Genomic DNA, 13,395 nt, shown 5'->3' with positions numbered 1-13,395 from the left:
CTGCTTCAACAGAACCACCCCTGACACTCCAGGAGGGCTGCAGCCACATTTCCAATTGGACTGCTAACAACACCCTGACCAACAGGGTGTCAGGTTGAGTTCTGACTCTGTCAGTGTTGCTGTGGTTACTGCATTGTTTATTTTATCCTTTTATTTTTCTTCCCTAATAAAGATCTTTTATTTCTTGCTCCCATATTTTTTGCCTGAGAGCCCCTTAATTTAAAATTTATAGCAATTTGGAGGGGTGGGGAGGGTTTACATTCTCCATTTCAGGGGAGGATCCTGCCTCCCTTAGCAGGCACCTGCCTTTCCAAACCAAGACAGTTGTCTTTTCCCTTTTGGAATACCAGCAAGATCATGTCACAAATGCCACAGAAAGTATTACACGGAAAGAAACCAAAGTTCCTCTTCCATTACACACACCCATGTCAACAGCCACTATTATATAACCCATACAAATTAGGTACCTGTAGGCAAAATGGGGAAAATTATTGGATTGCAAGAAACTTAGGAAAAATGGTAATAGATTTGGAATTGAATGTCCAAAAGGAGAGAGATGGATTTGTTTTACATTTAATCTTACAGTTCAGGATTTGGTAAAAAAACAACTAGTAAACAAAAAGGTAAAACCAGCTCAGCAATCTAACTCTGTATTGACCCCAAATTATCTGTTGAGTCGTATTACAAGACTCCAAGCAGTTATAGAAATGATAGCAAATAAAGCCACCCAGGCATTAGAGTTAATATCAAGTCAGCTAAGCCAAACAAAAACTGTAGTGTATCAGAATAGGTTGGCTTTAGACTATTTATTGGCCAAAGAAGGGGGTGTTTGTGCCAAGTTTAATATATCAGATTATTGAAAATTGATGACCACAGAAAAGTCATTCTAGAAAAAGCAAAAGAAATCGAAGAAGAAAAAATTTATCCATATAATAACCCAGGTACCAGTCCAAAAAGTAGAAAACAATGTTAAAACCTAGCTGGTGAGGTAATGTATTAGAAGGAATTAGGATTTTTCATTTTATGTGTTACAAGTGTTTTGATATTTCTTCCTTGCGTAATCCCCTGTTTTATTTTGCCAGCATAGTCCAGAAGATGCAAGTAGACAAGAAATATTGATCAAACCAAATGATGTACAAAGAATAAGAGTGGGGATTGTGAAAAATATGTATTTTATTATTGGCTTTTCACAAATATTAAAATGAATATTATATGTGTTGTGTTAGAAAGTAATGCTGTTTTAATTCTCGTAAGTAGTGCGTTAAATATAGCTTTAGGTTACAAAAAATGTTAAAATATAAACGATGCTATGTAGGATACTTTTTTTAAAGAAAGGACTTGCAGCGAGATAGCAGCCACAGGACACCTAAATCTTTCAGAGAAAAAGAATTTATTGCCCTCTTATCAGAAGAAACAAACATCTTCCCACCTCGAAGGCGCTGTTAAGATTCAGAGGACGAAGCTAACAATGACCAGACAGAATCCTGGTTTTGAATGGAATTTACGTATCATCTATGAAGTGTATGAATATGCAACAGGCTATTGTTTTTAAAGGTTAATCCTTTGTTAACGGGTGTCCTTTTTCAGACAGAAAAAGGATACCGGAAACACACTGCCCAGAAAAAGGCACACAGACATCTGTAACTCTTTGGTTCTATTGTCTCATATTGTCCTAATTCAAGTTGTCCAAATTATTATTACTCTAATTGTGTTACTATTTTTATAACCATTTTATTACTATTAAACTTTTAAATTTTTTTTTAAAACCCATGTGATTGGCGCTTTTCACAGCAGTTCTCAGCCGCAGTCCCAACGTAGCAGGACACATTTTTACAGCAGCCGGGGCCTGCCGGCTCCCGCACGGCATTACACAAAGGAGCAGCTGCGCTGCTGCTCTTCCCCCTTTGCCTCTCATATTCCAACTGTTTTAGCAAGTCCATAATTATATGGACTTGCTAAAAGTTATAAAGCTGACCAAGACTTTATATACCCATGTTATAAATCTGACGAAGGCTTTATAACACCCATGGCTTTGTCCTCAGCATTAGAGGCTGCTGCAAATATATATTGTTCAGCTCCCTCCCAAAAGGGCAAATCTAAAAGAGCTGCTTCTGATCCAGCTGATGGCTTTCACACCATGTGAACAAAACTTGTAGGGCTCATTTATCGTAATCAATCCCTCTCCTTTTAAAGAAGAAAATAACTACCTTCTTTATGGAGTTTTCTGTTGCTGACATCCAAGCTCCCATGGTCTCCTAGGTGATTCCACTCCACAAAAACAGGGCTAGAAACCTCACAGCACTTTCCAATGTCTATTTAGCAAAGTTCTGTTTCTTCACCATGTCGCAGACATCTTTTTGTGAAAATCCTTTTCTTTAGGATTTTCCCTTCTGAGAAGCTGAGGCCTCAGAGAAAAAATATAAACAATAGTTATCTGCTGCTGTGGAATGCATCAGGTAGATTTTTGATTGGGCCATCTTGAATGTTTACAATTAATGGCCAACCACAGACCAGATAGCTTGGATTCTCTGTCCGAGCCACAGATCTTTGTTATTCTTTCTTTTCTATTCTTAGCTTAGCCTTCTGAGGAAACCTTTCCTTCTATTCTTTTTAGTATAGTTATAATGTAATATATATATCATAAAATAATAAATCAAGCCTTCTGAACATGGAGTCAACATTCTCACCTCTTCCTTTATCCAAGAACCATTGTGACCACGGTCACATCACCATGCTGGCTGTCCCGTCGATTCCCACTTTTACGCTGTATTTATTCCGGTTCCCACACTGATTCCCAGCTCTTACACTGCTTGTAACCCAGTTCTCACACTGATTCCCAGCTCTTACACTGCTTGCAACCCAGTTCTCACACCGATTCCCAGCTCTTACACTGCTTGCAACCCAGTTCTACACCGATTCCCAGCTTTACACTGTAACATTCCCGGTTCTAAACACCATAGCAGCTTTTCGCCATCTGTCTCCTTTGCTCTGTGCCAGGTTATGGCAGAGTCCTGATCACTGGCGGTCACCATGTGTTAGGGCACGTGTGGGGAGAGTGGTGCGCAGGTGGGGCAGTTTCATGTGGCAACAGAGGCAGTTTATTTCCCAAGCCCCCCTTATACAGTGCATTTGAAAGACCCGGTCTGGATGCTCTCAGTGGTTTGAACTCCATGCCCCTTCAGGTTCTGGCCACTGAGATGGCTGCAGACTTGGGAGATATTTAATTGGACAAGACCCTTTTCAATCACGGTCACACATGTGCAGGGGCACGCACACAGACAGAAACAGTGCAAGCAAGGTACCTGTAAAAAATTCCCCTCAAAGGTCACTGAAATCCTCACTTCGGATGCTCTTCCATCTCCCATCGGGTGAAGGACGGGTGCTGTGGTGACAGATTTCTTCGGCCCAACTGGCTCCCAGCACTGTGGGTGAGAGCGGGCTGTCCCCTGGTAGCAGTTAAACCAGGGTGCAGCCATAGGGCACAGCTGCTGTACGGCACGGGTGGACTGCGTTGGGGATAGGACTGCACTGAGGGCAGGGACAAGGAACAGGGAAAGGTCTTCTGTATGTTTTGCAAAGGGGTTCATTCCCTGGAGGGCCAGGGACAGAAAGACACCCATGGCCTGGGTGATGCTGGCCTGATGTCAGGCACTCACCAAAGCCACTCTGTCCCTGCCCCCCGGCAGGTGCACAGGGGAGAGAAAATTTAACCAAGAGTTCCTGGGTCAGGATAAGATGAGAAGAGATCCCTCACTAAACACCAAAATGGGCATCACAGACACAGCCTGGGCACAGGGAGGGAATTTATTATCAACCAAATCAAATCAGGACAAGGAGAGAGGAAATAAATCTCTCAAACACCTCCCCCCCACCCAACAAGAGTCACCCAGAATGGGCATAACCAGAGCTCTGCCTAACGGGGGTCACTGGAGATCATCCAGTGTGGATCTTCCCATGGGGGATTGCTGTATTGCACTAAAGATGGAGCTGGAGCAGCGCACAAAGCTCTTCCAGCACTTGGGGCACTCGCACGGCTTCACTTACCAGTGCCTCCGTTGGTGTTGGGTCAAGTGAGAGCTCCTGGAGAAGCTCTTCCCACACTCAGGACACTCATAGGGCCTCTCCCAGGTGTGGATGCACAGGTGGAGTTGCAGTTTACACCATTCCTGCAAGTGGGGCTGTGGAAGGGCCTCTCCTCTGTGTGAATCTGCTCATGTAAAGGAGATGCAAGTTAGTCCAAAACCTCTTCCCACACTCAGGACACTCATAAGGCCTCTCCCTGCTGTGGATCTTTTGATGATTGATGAGGTTGAAGCTCTGCCCAAAGCCCTTCTCACATTCCCCACACTCTTAGGGCCGTTCCCTCTGTGTGGATCACCTGGTGGTGGATCAGGTCCCAGCTCCAAAGCTCCCTCTGAAGCCCTTCCCACATTGCAAGCACTGATGGAGGTTCTCCCCATCCTGAGGCTTCTCCACCAGCTGCGAGCTCTGTCTGGATCTCCCTCTGGCCGCCTTCCCGGCACATGGAGAGTCTTTCCTCCTCACAGCTCCTGGGGTTTGGTTTGCAGCCTCTCCTTGTGTGGGATCTCCAGGGCTTTTCCTCGCCCTTTGTGGGAAGGGACCACAGGGAGAATGGGGCAGAGATGCCTTGGGAGGACAGTTCTGTCTAATTGTCAATCAGCTGTGGTCCACTCCCCCATTTCTAGAAGGTTCTCTGTTCCTCATTTCCCCATTGGATTGTGTTGCAAGACCATCCTTTCCCCCAACCCCATTGATGTACCCCTTGTCACCCCACCTCGACTCCTCCTCTGATCCCTCTTCCTATTGGTTGTCTGTATCCTGGCCCCACCCACCTTCTTCCTGTTATAAATCCTGGCCCCACCCTTGTTCTGGGCTCTGCCACTAGCTCCCCTTTGGCTGTGGTCGTGTCCCTGCTCCTCTCCTCGCCTGGACCCTTCGATTCTCCTATAATAAACCAGCTGGACCCTCAGCAGTGTCTAGAGCCCTCCTTCTTCAACTGGTCGAGCACAAGATTATCCATCAGGGCCTGAGTGCAAGGTGGGCTGGGGAGCTGCTCCCTCAAACCTTGAGGAGTCTGCTCTGACCACACCTGCCCAGGAGCTCCCTCCCAGGGAGAAGATATCCCACACCCGTTAGATTCCCATGCTCTGCCCTGGAGCCACTCAAAACGGCCTCTTCCATGAGGTTCTGCCATGGGGATTTGTCCTCCCTGGTCTCTGTCTGCAGCTCAGTGCCTGGGATAAGGAAAGAAAAGGAGAGGAAGGAATGAAGAAGGAAGGACAGAATGAGGAGAGGAAGGAGGGTGGACAAGGAGAGGCTGGGATTTGCCTCCATGCCAGAGGGAAGGGGAAGGAGACCCACCCAATGCATCCCCGGCAGGACAGCTTCATCAGCAGGGTTGTCCTGCAGCCAGGGGTGATGCTAGGCTGGGAGATGGAACAGAGGAGAGGGGGAAAGGAGCAGTGACTTCCTCCTCACCTGCCTCAGTGCCCCATGCCATCTTTCTTTTCCTTGCAGCCTCCTCCTCCTTTTCCATCTGGACAAAGTTTGGGATTGACAAATCCTGGCTTGGGGGAAAAACAACGGGTGAGCACCTTGGTCCTTCTGATCAAGTCCAGCTCCAGAAGTCACCGCCCCATTCACTGTTGGTGGGCCCAGACCCTGCTCATCTCCAGCCTCCCCCACCCCTCCAGGCTGCTGGGATCCCCCAGCTCCGGGATTGCTCCTCCCTGCTCTCCCACTCCCAATGAGCCCCAAAACTGATGTCACCCCCCTGCCCCTTCTGGTACCAGGCAATCACCATGTGGGTCCTCCAAGACCCCTCCAAGGCGCATTTGCGGCTCAGCTGATGGGTTCTGTGAGATCCACACATCCCCTCCCTTGCAAAAAGCCCTCCTGGACACTCCCTGAGGGATGTGGGATGAGATCCCCCTCCCTGCTCACCTGCAGGATGTGGAGGGTGGATCGATGCTGCTGGGACCAGGGGGAGCTGCGGACTCAGTCGGTGAGTGAGGGAACTGTGTGGTTCTCCTGCTGCTCTTCCTCTTCCTGGTACTGTTCCTGTTCTTCCTTTCCCTCCTCCTTTCCTCCCCCTCATCCTCTGTCCCTCCTCTTCCTCTTGCTCCCCCTCCCTGCCCACCCCAGACACCCCTTTCCCCATCACATCTCTTCCACAGCCACAGCACCACCAGCTTTTGGGTGGAGGGAACCCCCATGAACCCCCCAGGGATGGGCAGGGGGTTTGGGGACCCACCCAGTGGGGATCCATCCCGCCCCAGAGTTCCAGGGATCAAGTGGGGAACACAAAGGGATCCCCATGGAACTGCCCTTTTTCTGTTCCATCCCCACCTTTTCCTCCCTCTCCAATCATTCCCCCAAACTAAAGATCCCTCCAAACTCAATTTTGGGGTCCCATGCCTCTCCCACTCTCTTTGAATCCGCTTTTCCCCTGTTCTTCTGCCCCTTTGCCATTGTCCATCCAGCCCCATCCCTCACCCTCGTGCTTGGTTTTGGAGGATCCAGTCCCCTCTTGGCTCCGTCTGGGGGGTCACATTCCCCTTTTCCCTGAAATCTGGCAGCTCTTGGGTGCTTTTTCCTGAGAGGAATCCCTGAGTTTTGGGATTTTTGGGGTGCAGTTTTGGAGGGGGACAGCTCTCTCTGGCTTTCCCCTTCCTGCTGTGGCCCCTCAGCTGCCTCCAACACCCTGGGGGGGCTGGGATTTCCCTCCTGGGGACAAGGACGTTCATCCCCTTCCAGGAGCCCAATGCCTGGCTGGGGCTCCAGGTCAGGGGGTCCTTGAGCAGCTGCCCCAGAACCTCCCCCAGGGTCTCCCAGCACAGCTGGAGCTGCTCAGCCTGGGCTCCCCAAAGGCCTCAGCAAGCCCCAAGTCCCTCCCAGGAACCCTCAAACCCCTCAAACCCAGCATCCTCCACATCCCCTGCAAGTTTCCCCCATGGCACCAGCCATGGCCACGTCTCCACATGTCACCGGCCATGTCCCACTATGTCCTCACCCATGGCTGTCTCCTCACCATGTTTCCATCCCTGTCATTGTCCCCAACATCCGCCTCTGTGCCCCTGTGCCCCCACGTCCCCATACTCCTCCATGTCCATGTGTCCCCTTGTCACTCTCCATGTCTGTGTCCCACCATATCTGTGTCCACCATGACCACACCCATGTCTTAGTTCGATGTCTTTATTTTTACGCTTGTGTTGGATATTTTAAAGGGATGAAGAGAAATTAAAAGAAAATCAAGCTTAAAAGAAAAAGATTTCCATGTCCGTGCCTGTGAGAGTCTGTCCAAAATATCCTTCATTTTTGCCTCACAATTGTCATGAAGAAAAGACCACCGAAAAGTTAAAACTGTTGAGCCAGTGGGGAGGGGAAGTCATGTGATCATCAGCTTGTTTCCACAGGTGTTATTTGCATAACACACCACGCTGAACATGAAGAGGGCATTCTGCCCCTCCTGAACAATGGACTCTCCCTATCTCCTGGCCTGCCTGGCTTCAGCTCTGGGTGGTCTCCCACAGAAGACCCCTCTCATCTGTCCTCAGCCATTGTGACAGACAAGCAGAAATGCAAGCCTCTCCATCAAAGAACCAAGACAGGAAATCCCCGTGCAAGAAAACCCCCCTCGCACCTTCTTCCAGAGACTGGGACTGAACCCCCCCCAACTCGGGGGAGGTGTGCACAAAGGGGGGAAAAGCTGCCCAGAGTAAACGCACCTGCGAGCATTGGGCCATGGAAACAATGATTTTGCCTGTTGCTTGGCTAGGACTCTGTGTGCCCCCTTTTCTGTTCTTTCCCCCTCCCTGGAGACCTTTGTTTCGGCTCCCCTTCTCCCCAACGAAAAATCGTATCATTGGAGTCCTGGTTAGCCGTGCTTTTCGAGATCTCCCCGGACGTGACCCAGTGAGCTTTGATGGCTGGACCCCAAAGGACAAAAGCACCATCATGTCTCGGTAGCTATAACCCATCTTCCCTCTTTTCCTCCCTCTTCTCCCTTTTTTCCCCAGCTCCCCTTACCAACGCATTTCAGTTGTGGTTATTTCAATAAACCTGCACTTTGTTGATTTGTTACTGCAAATCCCCTGTGCCTTGTTGGTTATTTTTGCACCTAAAAATCATCGCGTTACCCGTCCGCTGGGATGGATCGCAACAGTGCCGGCTGAGGTTCCACCTGCTTGGGTGGGAGAGAAGAACCTTTTTTGGTGGAGTTTCTACCCTACTGTCTCCAAAATTTTGGTCTTTTCCTCACTTTTTCATCATCTGCCTGTAGAAGACACACTTAGGCAACAGGAAATTAAAATCATGGAATCCCTGAAGTTAGAAAAGACCTGCAAGACCATCCAGAACTCCTTGATGCCACCAGAAGATAGGACTGAATACAAAAGATGTTCTGGGGTTGAAAGCCAAGAAATCTGCTCTCTCCAAGGAATTCCCATTGTTGGTCTACATCCTGATGGATGTTCTGCTCTCTGCATTCATCCAAGTGTCCAGAGGGAGCCAGGAAGATGTGGAGCCCCCCAGCCAGGTGTCATCCCAACACACATCACCAGGGCACTGCCTAACAGAGGTCACTGGGGATCATCCAACGTGAATCCTCCCATGGGGGATGGAGCTGGAGCAGTGCACAAAGCTCTTCCAACACTCAGGGCACTCACAGGGCTTCCCTTAGTGACGCCTCCGTTGGTGTTTGGTCAAGGATGAGCTCAGGGAGAAGCTCTTCCCACACTCCCCACACTCTTAGGGCCTCTCCCTGGAGTGGATGCGCTGGTGGGAGACGAGGGCGAATTTGCGGTTGAAGCCCTTACCGCAGTCAGGGCAGCGGAAGGGCCTCTCGTCTGTGTGAATCCGCTCATGTCTGAGGAGAGTGGAGCTGATCTGAAACCTCTTCCCACACTCAGGACACTCGTAGGGCTTCTCCCCGGTGTGGCTGCGCTGGTGTTTTCTCAGGTCCGAGCTCCACCCATAGCTCTTCCCACATTCCAAGCAGGTGTAGGGCCGTTCCCCAGTGTGGATCCTCTGGTGCTGGATCAGGTGGGATCTCTGGTTGAAGCTCTTCCCACATTCCCCACATTCATAGGGCTTTTCGCCAGTGTGGATCATCTGGTGCCGGATCAGGTCAGAGCTGTCTCTGAAGCTCTTCCAACAATCCCCACATTTGTAGGGTCGTACCCCAGTGTGGATCACCTGGTGCTGAATTAGGCCAGAGCTCTGTCTGAAGCTCTTCCCACACTCCCCACACTCAAAGGGCCGTTCCCCAGTGTGGATCCTTTGGTGCTGGATCAGGTTGGAGCTCTGGCTGAAAACCTTCCCACATTCCAAGCACTTGTGGGGCTTCTTCCTGCCATGAGGCTTCTCCACCAGCTCTGAGCTCGGGCTGCATCTCTGGCCATCTTCCTTGCTCAGGGGGGCTCTTTCCTCCTCGCAGCTCTCTGGGCTGGGTTTGTAGCCACTCCTTGTGCAGGATCTCCAGGGCTTTTCCTCGTCCTCCATCAGGCCAAGCCTTGGGAATAAAAAATCCTGGTTTGGGTTTAAAAAAAAAAAAAAAGAAAAAGAATAAGAGGGTGCCTTGTACTGGGAGTTCCTCCTTGCCCAACTTCATCTCAGGAACTAACTGGACATCTTGTGTCTGTAAGAACCTCCAAAACACCGAGATTCAGCACAAAAATTCTCCCAACACCAAGACACAGATCAAAAACTCCCCAAACATCATGATTTAGCAAAAACCTCCTCCAAAAGATAAAGATTCAGCCCCTGCAAAAAACCAAAGCACCAACATTTAGCCCAAGAAAGCTCAGAAACACCAAGATTCACCCCAGTGAAATTAATGGATCCTCCTCCCCAGATATCTGCTGCATATGAGGGGTCAATGCTCCTGGGATGTGGGGTAGAGCCTGCAGATACAGGGAGAGATGGAACCTTCTGATGCTTCCTGTTTCTGCTCCTCCTCCTGTGTCTCCACTCTTCTTCACACTCCTCTTCCTCCTGCTATTCCCCCTTCTCCTGCACAATCCCACCATCTCGTCCCACGTGCAGCATTTGACCATTTTGTTCCTCAACCCTGCTTCTCCTTCTCTTCTCCTCCTGCCCCAGGCCCAGCTCCCACTGCTGGCTCCCTCTTGCCCCCAAACCCACAGCATCCCACGGCAGGGGCAGGGATGGAGCTGGGGCAGGTCGGGCTGGGGCAGCGCTGGGCTCTCGGCCGCTCCCGCCCGCACTCGGTCCCCACTGCAGCCGCTCCTGCCAGGACAGCGCGGGGGGGCCCGGCCTTGGCGCTGCCCCACTCCCACCTCCCCAAATTCCCCCTCGAGGGGGGTGCTGGGGCCGAGGGGGGGGCACAGGTGGGGAACGCTGGGAGCTGCAGGTCTGCCTGGCAACTGCAGAGTCATCATCAGCATGTGCCATGATTGGCTGAGCACTGCCTGAGGGGTGGAGCTGCAGCAAGGGGGGACACCCTGCTCCCGGGGGGATGTCCCACAAATGGGGGACCCCCATGAAAGGAAGAAGTGTAAAGTGTCCTTACAAACAGATGCTGTGAATCTGCTCAGAGATAGAGCCAGGAACTTGTACATAAGAAAGTGACAGGAGAAGCCACAAGTTTCAGAAAATGTTATTAATTAATGACACAGACTGCTGCCCAGCCAAGGTCCTGCTAAATTCATGAACTTCGAGAAGAAGAACAAAGACTTCACAGAGCCATAAATATCATTTGCTATACGAAATTGGGGAGCATATTAGGAAGGGGAAGCAGGAGGTGGATTGGGATGTTTGTAGCTCTCAAGTACTTCAGCCAATACGGAAAGAGAAAGCGAGATGTAGACAGGAAACTTAGGATGACCAGGAGGCTGTGTCCTCCAATCACTGGAGAGACCCCATAGGAAATGTCCCATGGCTTCTCCCATTTTTTTTTTTAATAAAATTATTTTACTGGAGTCCTCTGTCTTCTTTCTGAACAGAAACCTCTGGTGATGTCAATTTTTCCACACACCTTGGGATGCGTCTGGAATTCCTTCCACCATATGTAGCGGCGGGCAGTGAGTGCAGCTGAAGGTGCCTCACCCAGTTTGGGTGATCGGCTCCCTTGGGGGGCAGCAGCACCAGGGATTGATTGGGTACCCGAGAGTGACCAGGAAACAGACGAGTGACACATCAGGGGAGGCTGTGAAGAGTCAGCAGGGAGAGAGCACTGAAAATCTCATCAGTGAGTGCACTGGGATCTTTGGGGAGTGAACATGGCAGGGCACCCACGCAGGGTAGAAAAGGGAAAGCCGGGAAGGGGTCCTGTGCCAAAGGGATGATGATCCCAAACTATCTCTGAAGGGTCCCTTCCAAGAAAGTTGAGGGAGTTTGCACATTCCCCCGCAGGTAATTAAAGACATGGATACCCAGAGGGGCAATAAGGGAAGTGGAGAAGGGATTTGGACAACACGGGATGGATGGTGTTGGTGTTCTGGGAAGAGACTGGGTGAAGGGGAGTGTGCAGCAATACGGTTAAGGCAAGAAGCAGCAGGAGGACTCTATGTGGTAAGAAAAAAGAAAAGAGGAGGAAGAGAAAAATACCGAGGATTGGGATGTTTTTCAGCAGGGTCTTAACCTCAACATTTGCCAGCTGATCATTTGTATCCCCGGTTTCCAGGAGAGGAAAACAAGGCGGTCAGGGTTTCAGGGGGTTTCTCTGTGGGGGGCAGCGGCAGCACCGGGCGCAGAGCTGCGGCACCGGGAGCACGGGCTGGGGGCCTGTGGGCAGCTGCGGGGCCGGGCCGGGGCTGTGGGGCAGCCGGGGCTCAGCGCCGGGCGCTGCCTGACCCCACCAGCCCCGGACAGGGCCGGCAGCGGCCCCCGGCCCCCAGGAGGCTGCGGGACGCCCCGGCCGCTGCCCGGCCCCGCGGAGCTGCCGGCCCTGCCCGCCGGGGGCGCCTTTGGACACTGCGGCAGGACAGGGAGCGGCTCTGGGATACGGGCTGGGGAGGGCACCCTGAGCACAGGGAGGAGGAGCAAGGAACACCTGGGAAATGTGGATTGTACATTTTAGCATGGAGATTATCTTTTAAGGATTTTATTCGGGTTACTGGAGATACAAATGATTTTGCAGAAAGCTCAGCAGCTGTCAGAGGATGAGCACCCACAGGCACTGAGGGGGGCTGCAGGAGGGGCACAAGAAGGCCCTGCAGCACTTGGGCACAAAGGCACAGCAGGTGAGTGCAGGAAGGGAGCAGCAAAAGGCCAAGCTGAAGGCAAAGGCCAGGGCACAGCTCCTACAGCCCCTGAGGGATCAACCCCAGGGCCCAAGGGGGCCCCAGCACCCAGGGCACGGCTCGGCCACAAGCACCTGGCAGAGGCATTGCCCTCCTCGGCAGGGGAGAGCCCACCCAAACAGCCCCTGGCAAGGAACCAGGGCTCCAGCTGCAGGGCACAAGGACACTGCAAGCACAGACAGCAGCACCCTCAGGACCAGCAAGTCCACCCCTTGATGGACATGGATTGGCAGGGCTGTCACAGTTCCCGTCACACCAGGGACCCTCCACACTGAGAACATTCAGGCAGGGTCTGCATTGAGAGGAGGCCTCCCCTGATGGACACAGGAGCCTCTCAGTGCACTTTGAATCTTGGACCCAAGGGGGGAAAAATGCTAAAAATATGTTTAATTAGTGAGGAGATAAGTGGGAAAGAGCAGTGGTTTTATTCTACCACTGTTTGCTGATGTGGGAGATGGGCTTGAAATGCATGAATTTTTATTTGCTCCTAATTGCTATCATGATTTACTGGGAAGGGTTTTGATTCCTAAACTTGGAATGCAAATTAATTTTATAAAAGGTGATACAGAGGTCAGTTCTGTTGTACCTCTGTGTCATATGTCTGTCTGGGCCTGCACTGCCACAGCTGCTGGGGAACACCACGGCACAATTCCACTCTGGGGCTCACTGACACCCACACTCTGGGCTGGCTGGAATAAGATTACACCATAAGAATGTTGTTTCTAATTAATGCTACTTTGATATTGTCAGTTAGGTTTGGGCCAGGGACGTGAGAATCAATTTTTATTCTTAGCAGAAGAAGTAGAAAAAGTCTTTATTGCTTTGGATTCTTTTTCTTGTGTGTTTGCGTGGCTGTTGGAGATTGCAAAATTTTGGTCTGGGTTTTCTGGTGTTTAGCTTCAGGCTGCACTTTGCAAAACTAGAAGAGCTTTAAAGGTGGCCCTTTAACTCATAAACAGTTAATAGAACACTCTTCAAAAAAAAAACCCTAAAAATTAAAAATACCCCAAACCCTGGCTTTTGGGGGGGGGGGGGGGGGCATATGTGAGTACACCCTGGAAGTGAAGCTTCATTCCAGGCAGCCTGCAGAGGAGCTTTAGAAATGCAAATT

The 13,395-nt window shown here is 50.8% G+C and overlaps 1 protein-coding gene across 1 annotated transcript in view; it reads left to right on the top strand.

Moving 5' to 3' along the window:
* Positions 1–13,395, top strand: part of LOC128945582 (serine/threonine-protein kinase PAK 3-like) — a gene marked incomplete at its 3' end in the record, with an annotated part of 46,502 nt that overhangs the window by 14,948 nt on the left and 18,159 nt on the right. The window contains exons 3-4 of the mRNA XM_054289317.1: positions 5,971–6,025; positions 9,479–9,558. Coding sequence (XP_054145292.1) covers positions 5,971–6,025; positions 9,479–9,558 — 135 coding nt within the window. The remainder of the gene's footprint in view (positions 1–5,970; positions 6,026–9,478; positions 9,559–13,395) is intronic.

Source organism: Melozone crissalis, unplaced genomic scaffold, assembly GCF_028551555.1.
Source record: "Melozone crissalis strain CALT ecotype California unplaced genomic scaffold, PUWL_Pcris_2 ptg000066l_1, whole genome shotgun sequence".
NCBI classification, from domain to species: Eukaryota; Metazoa; Chordata; class Aves; order Passeriformes; family Passerellidae; genus Melozone; species Melozone crissalis.
Note: the sequence above shows the minus strand (reverse complement) of the source record. Positions and strands in the feature narration are given on the sequence as shown.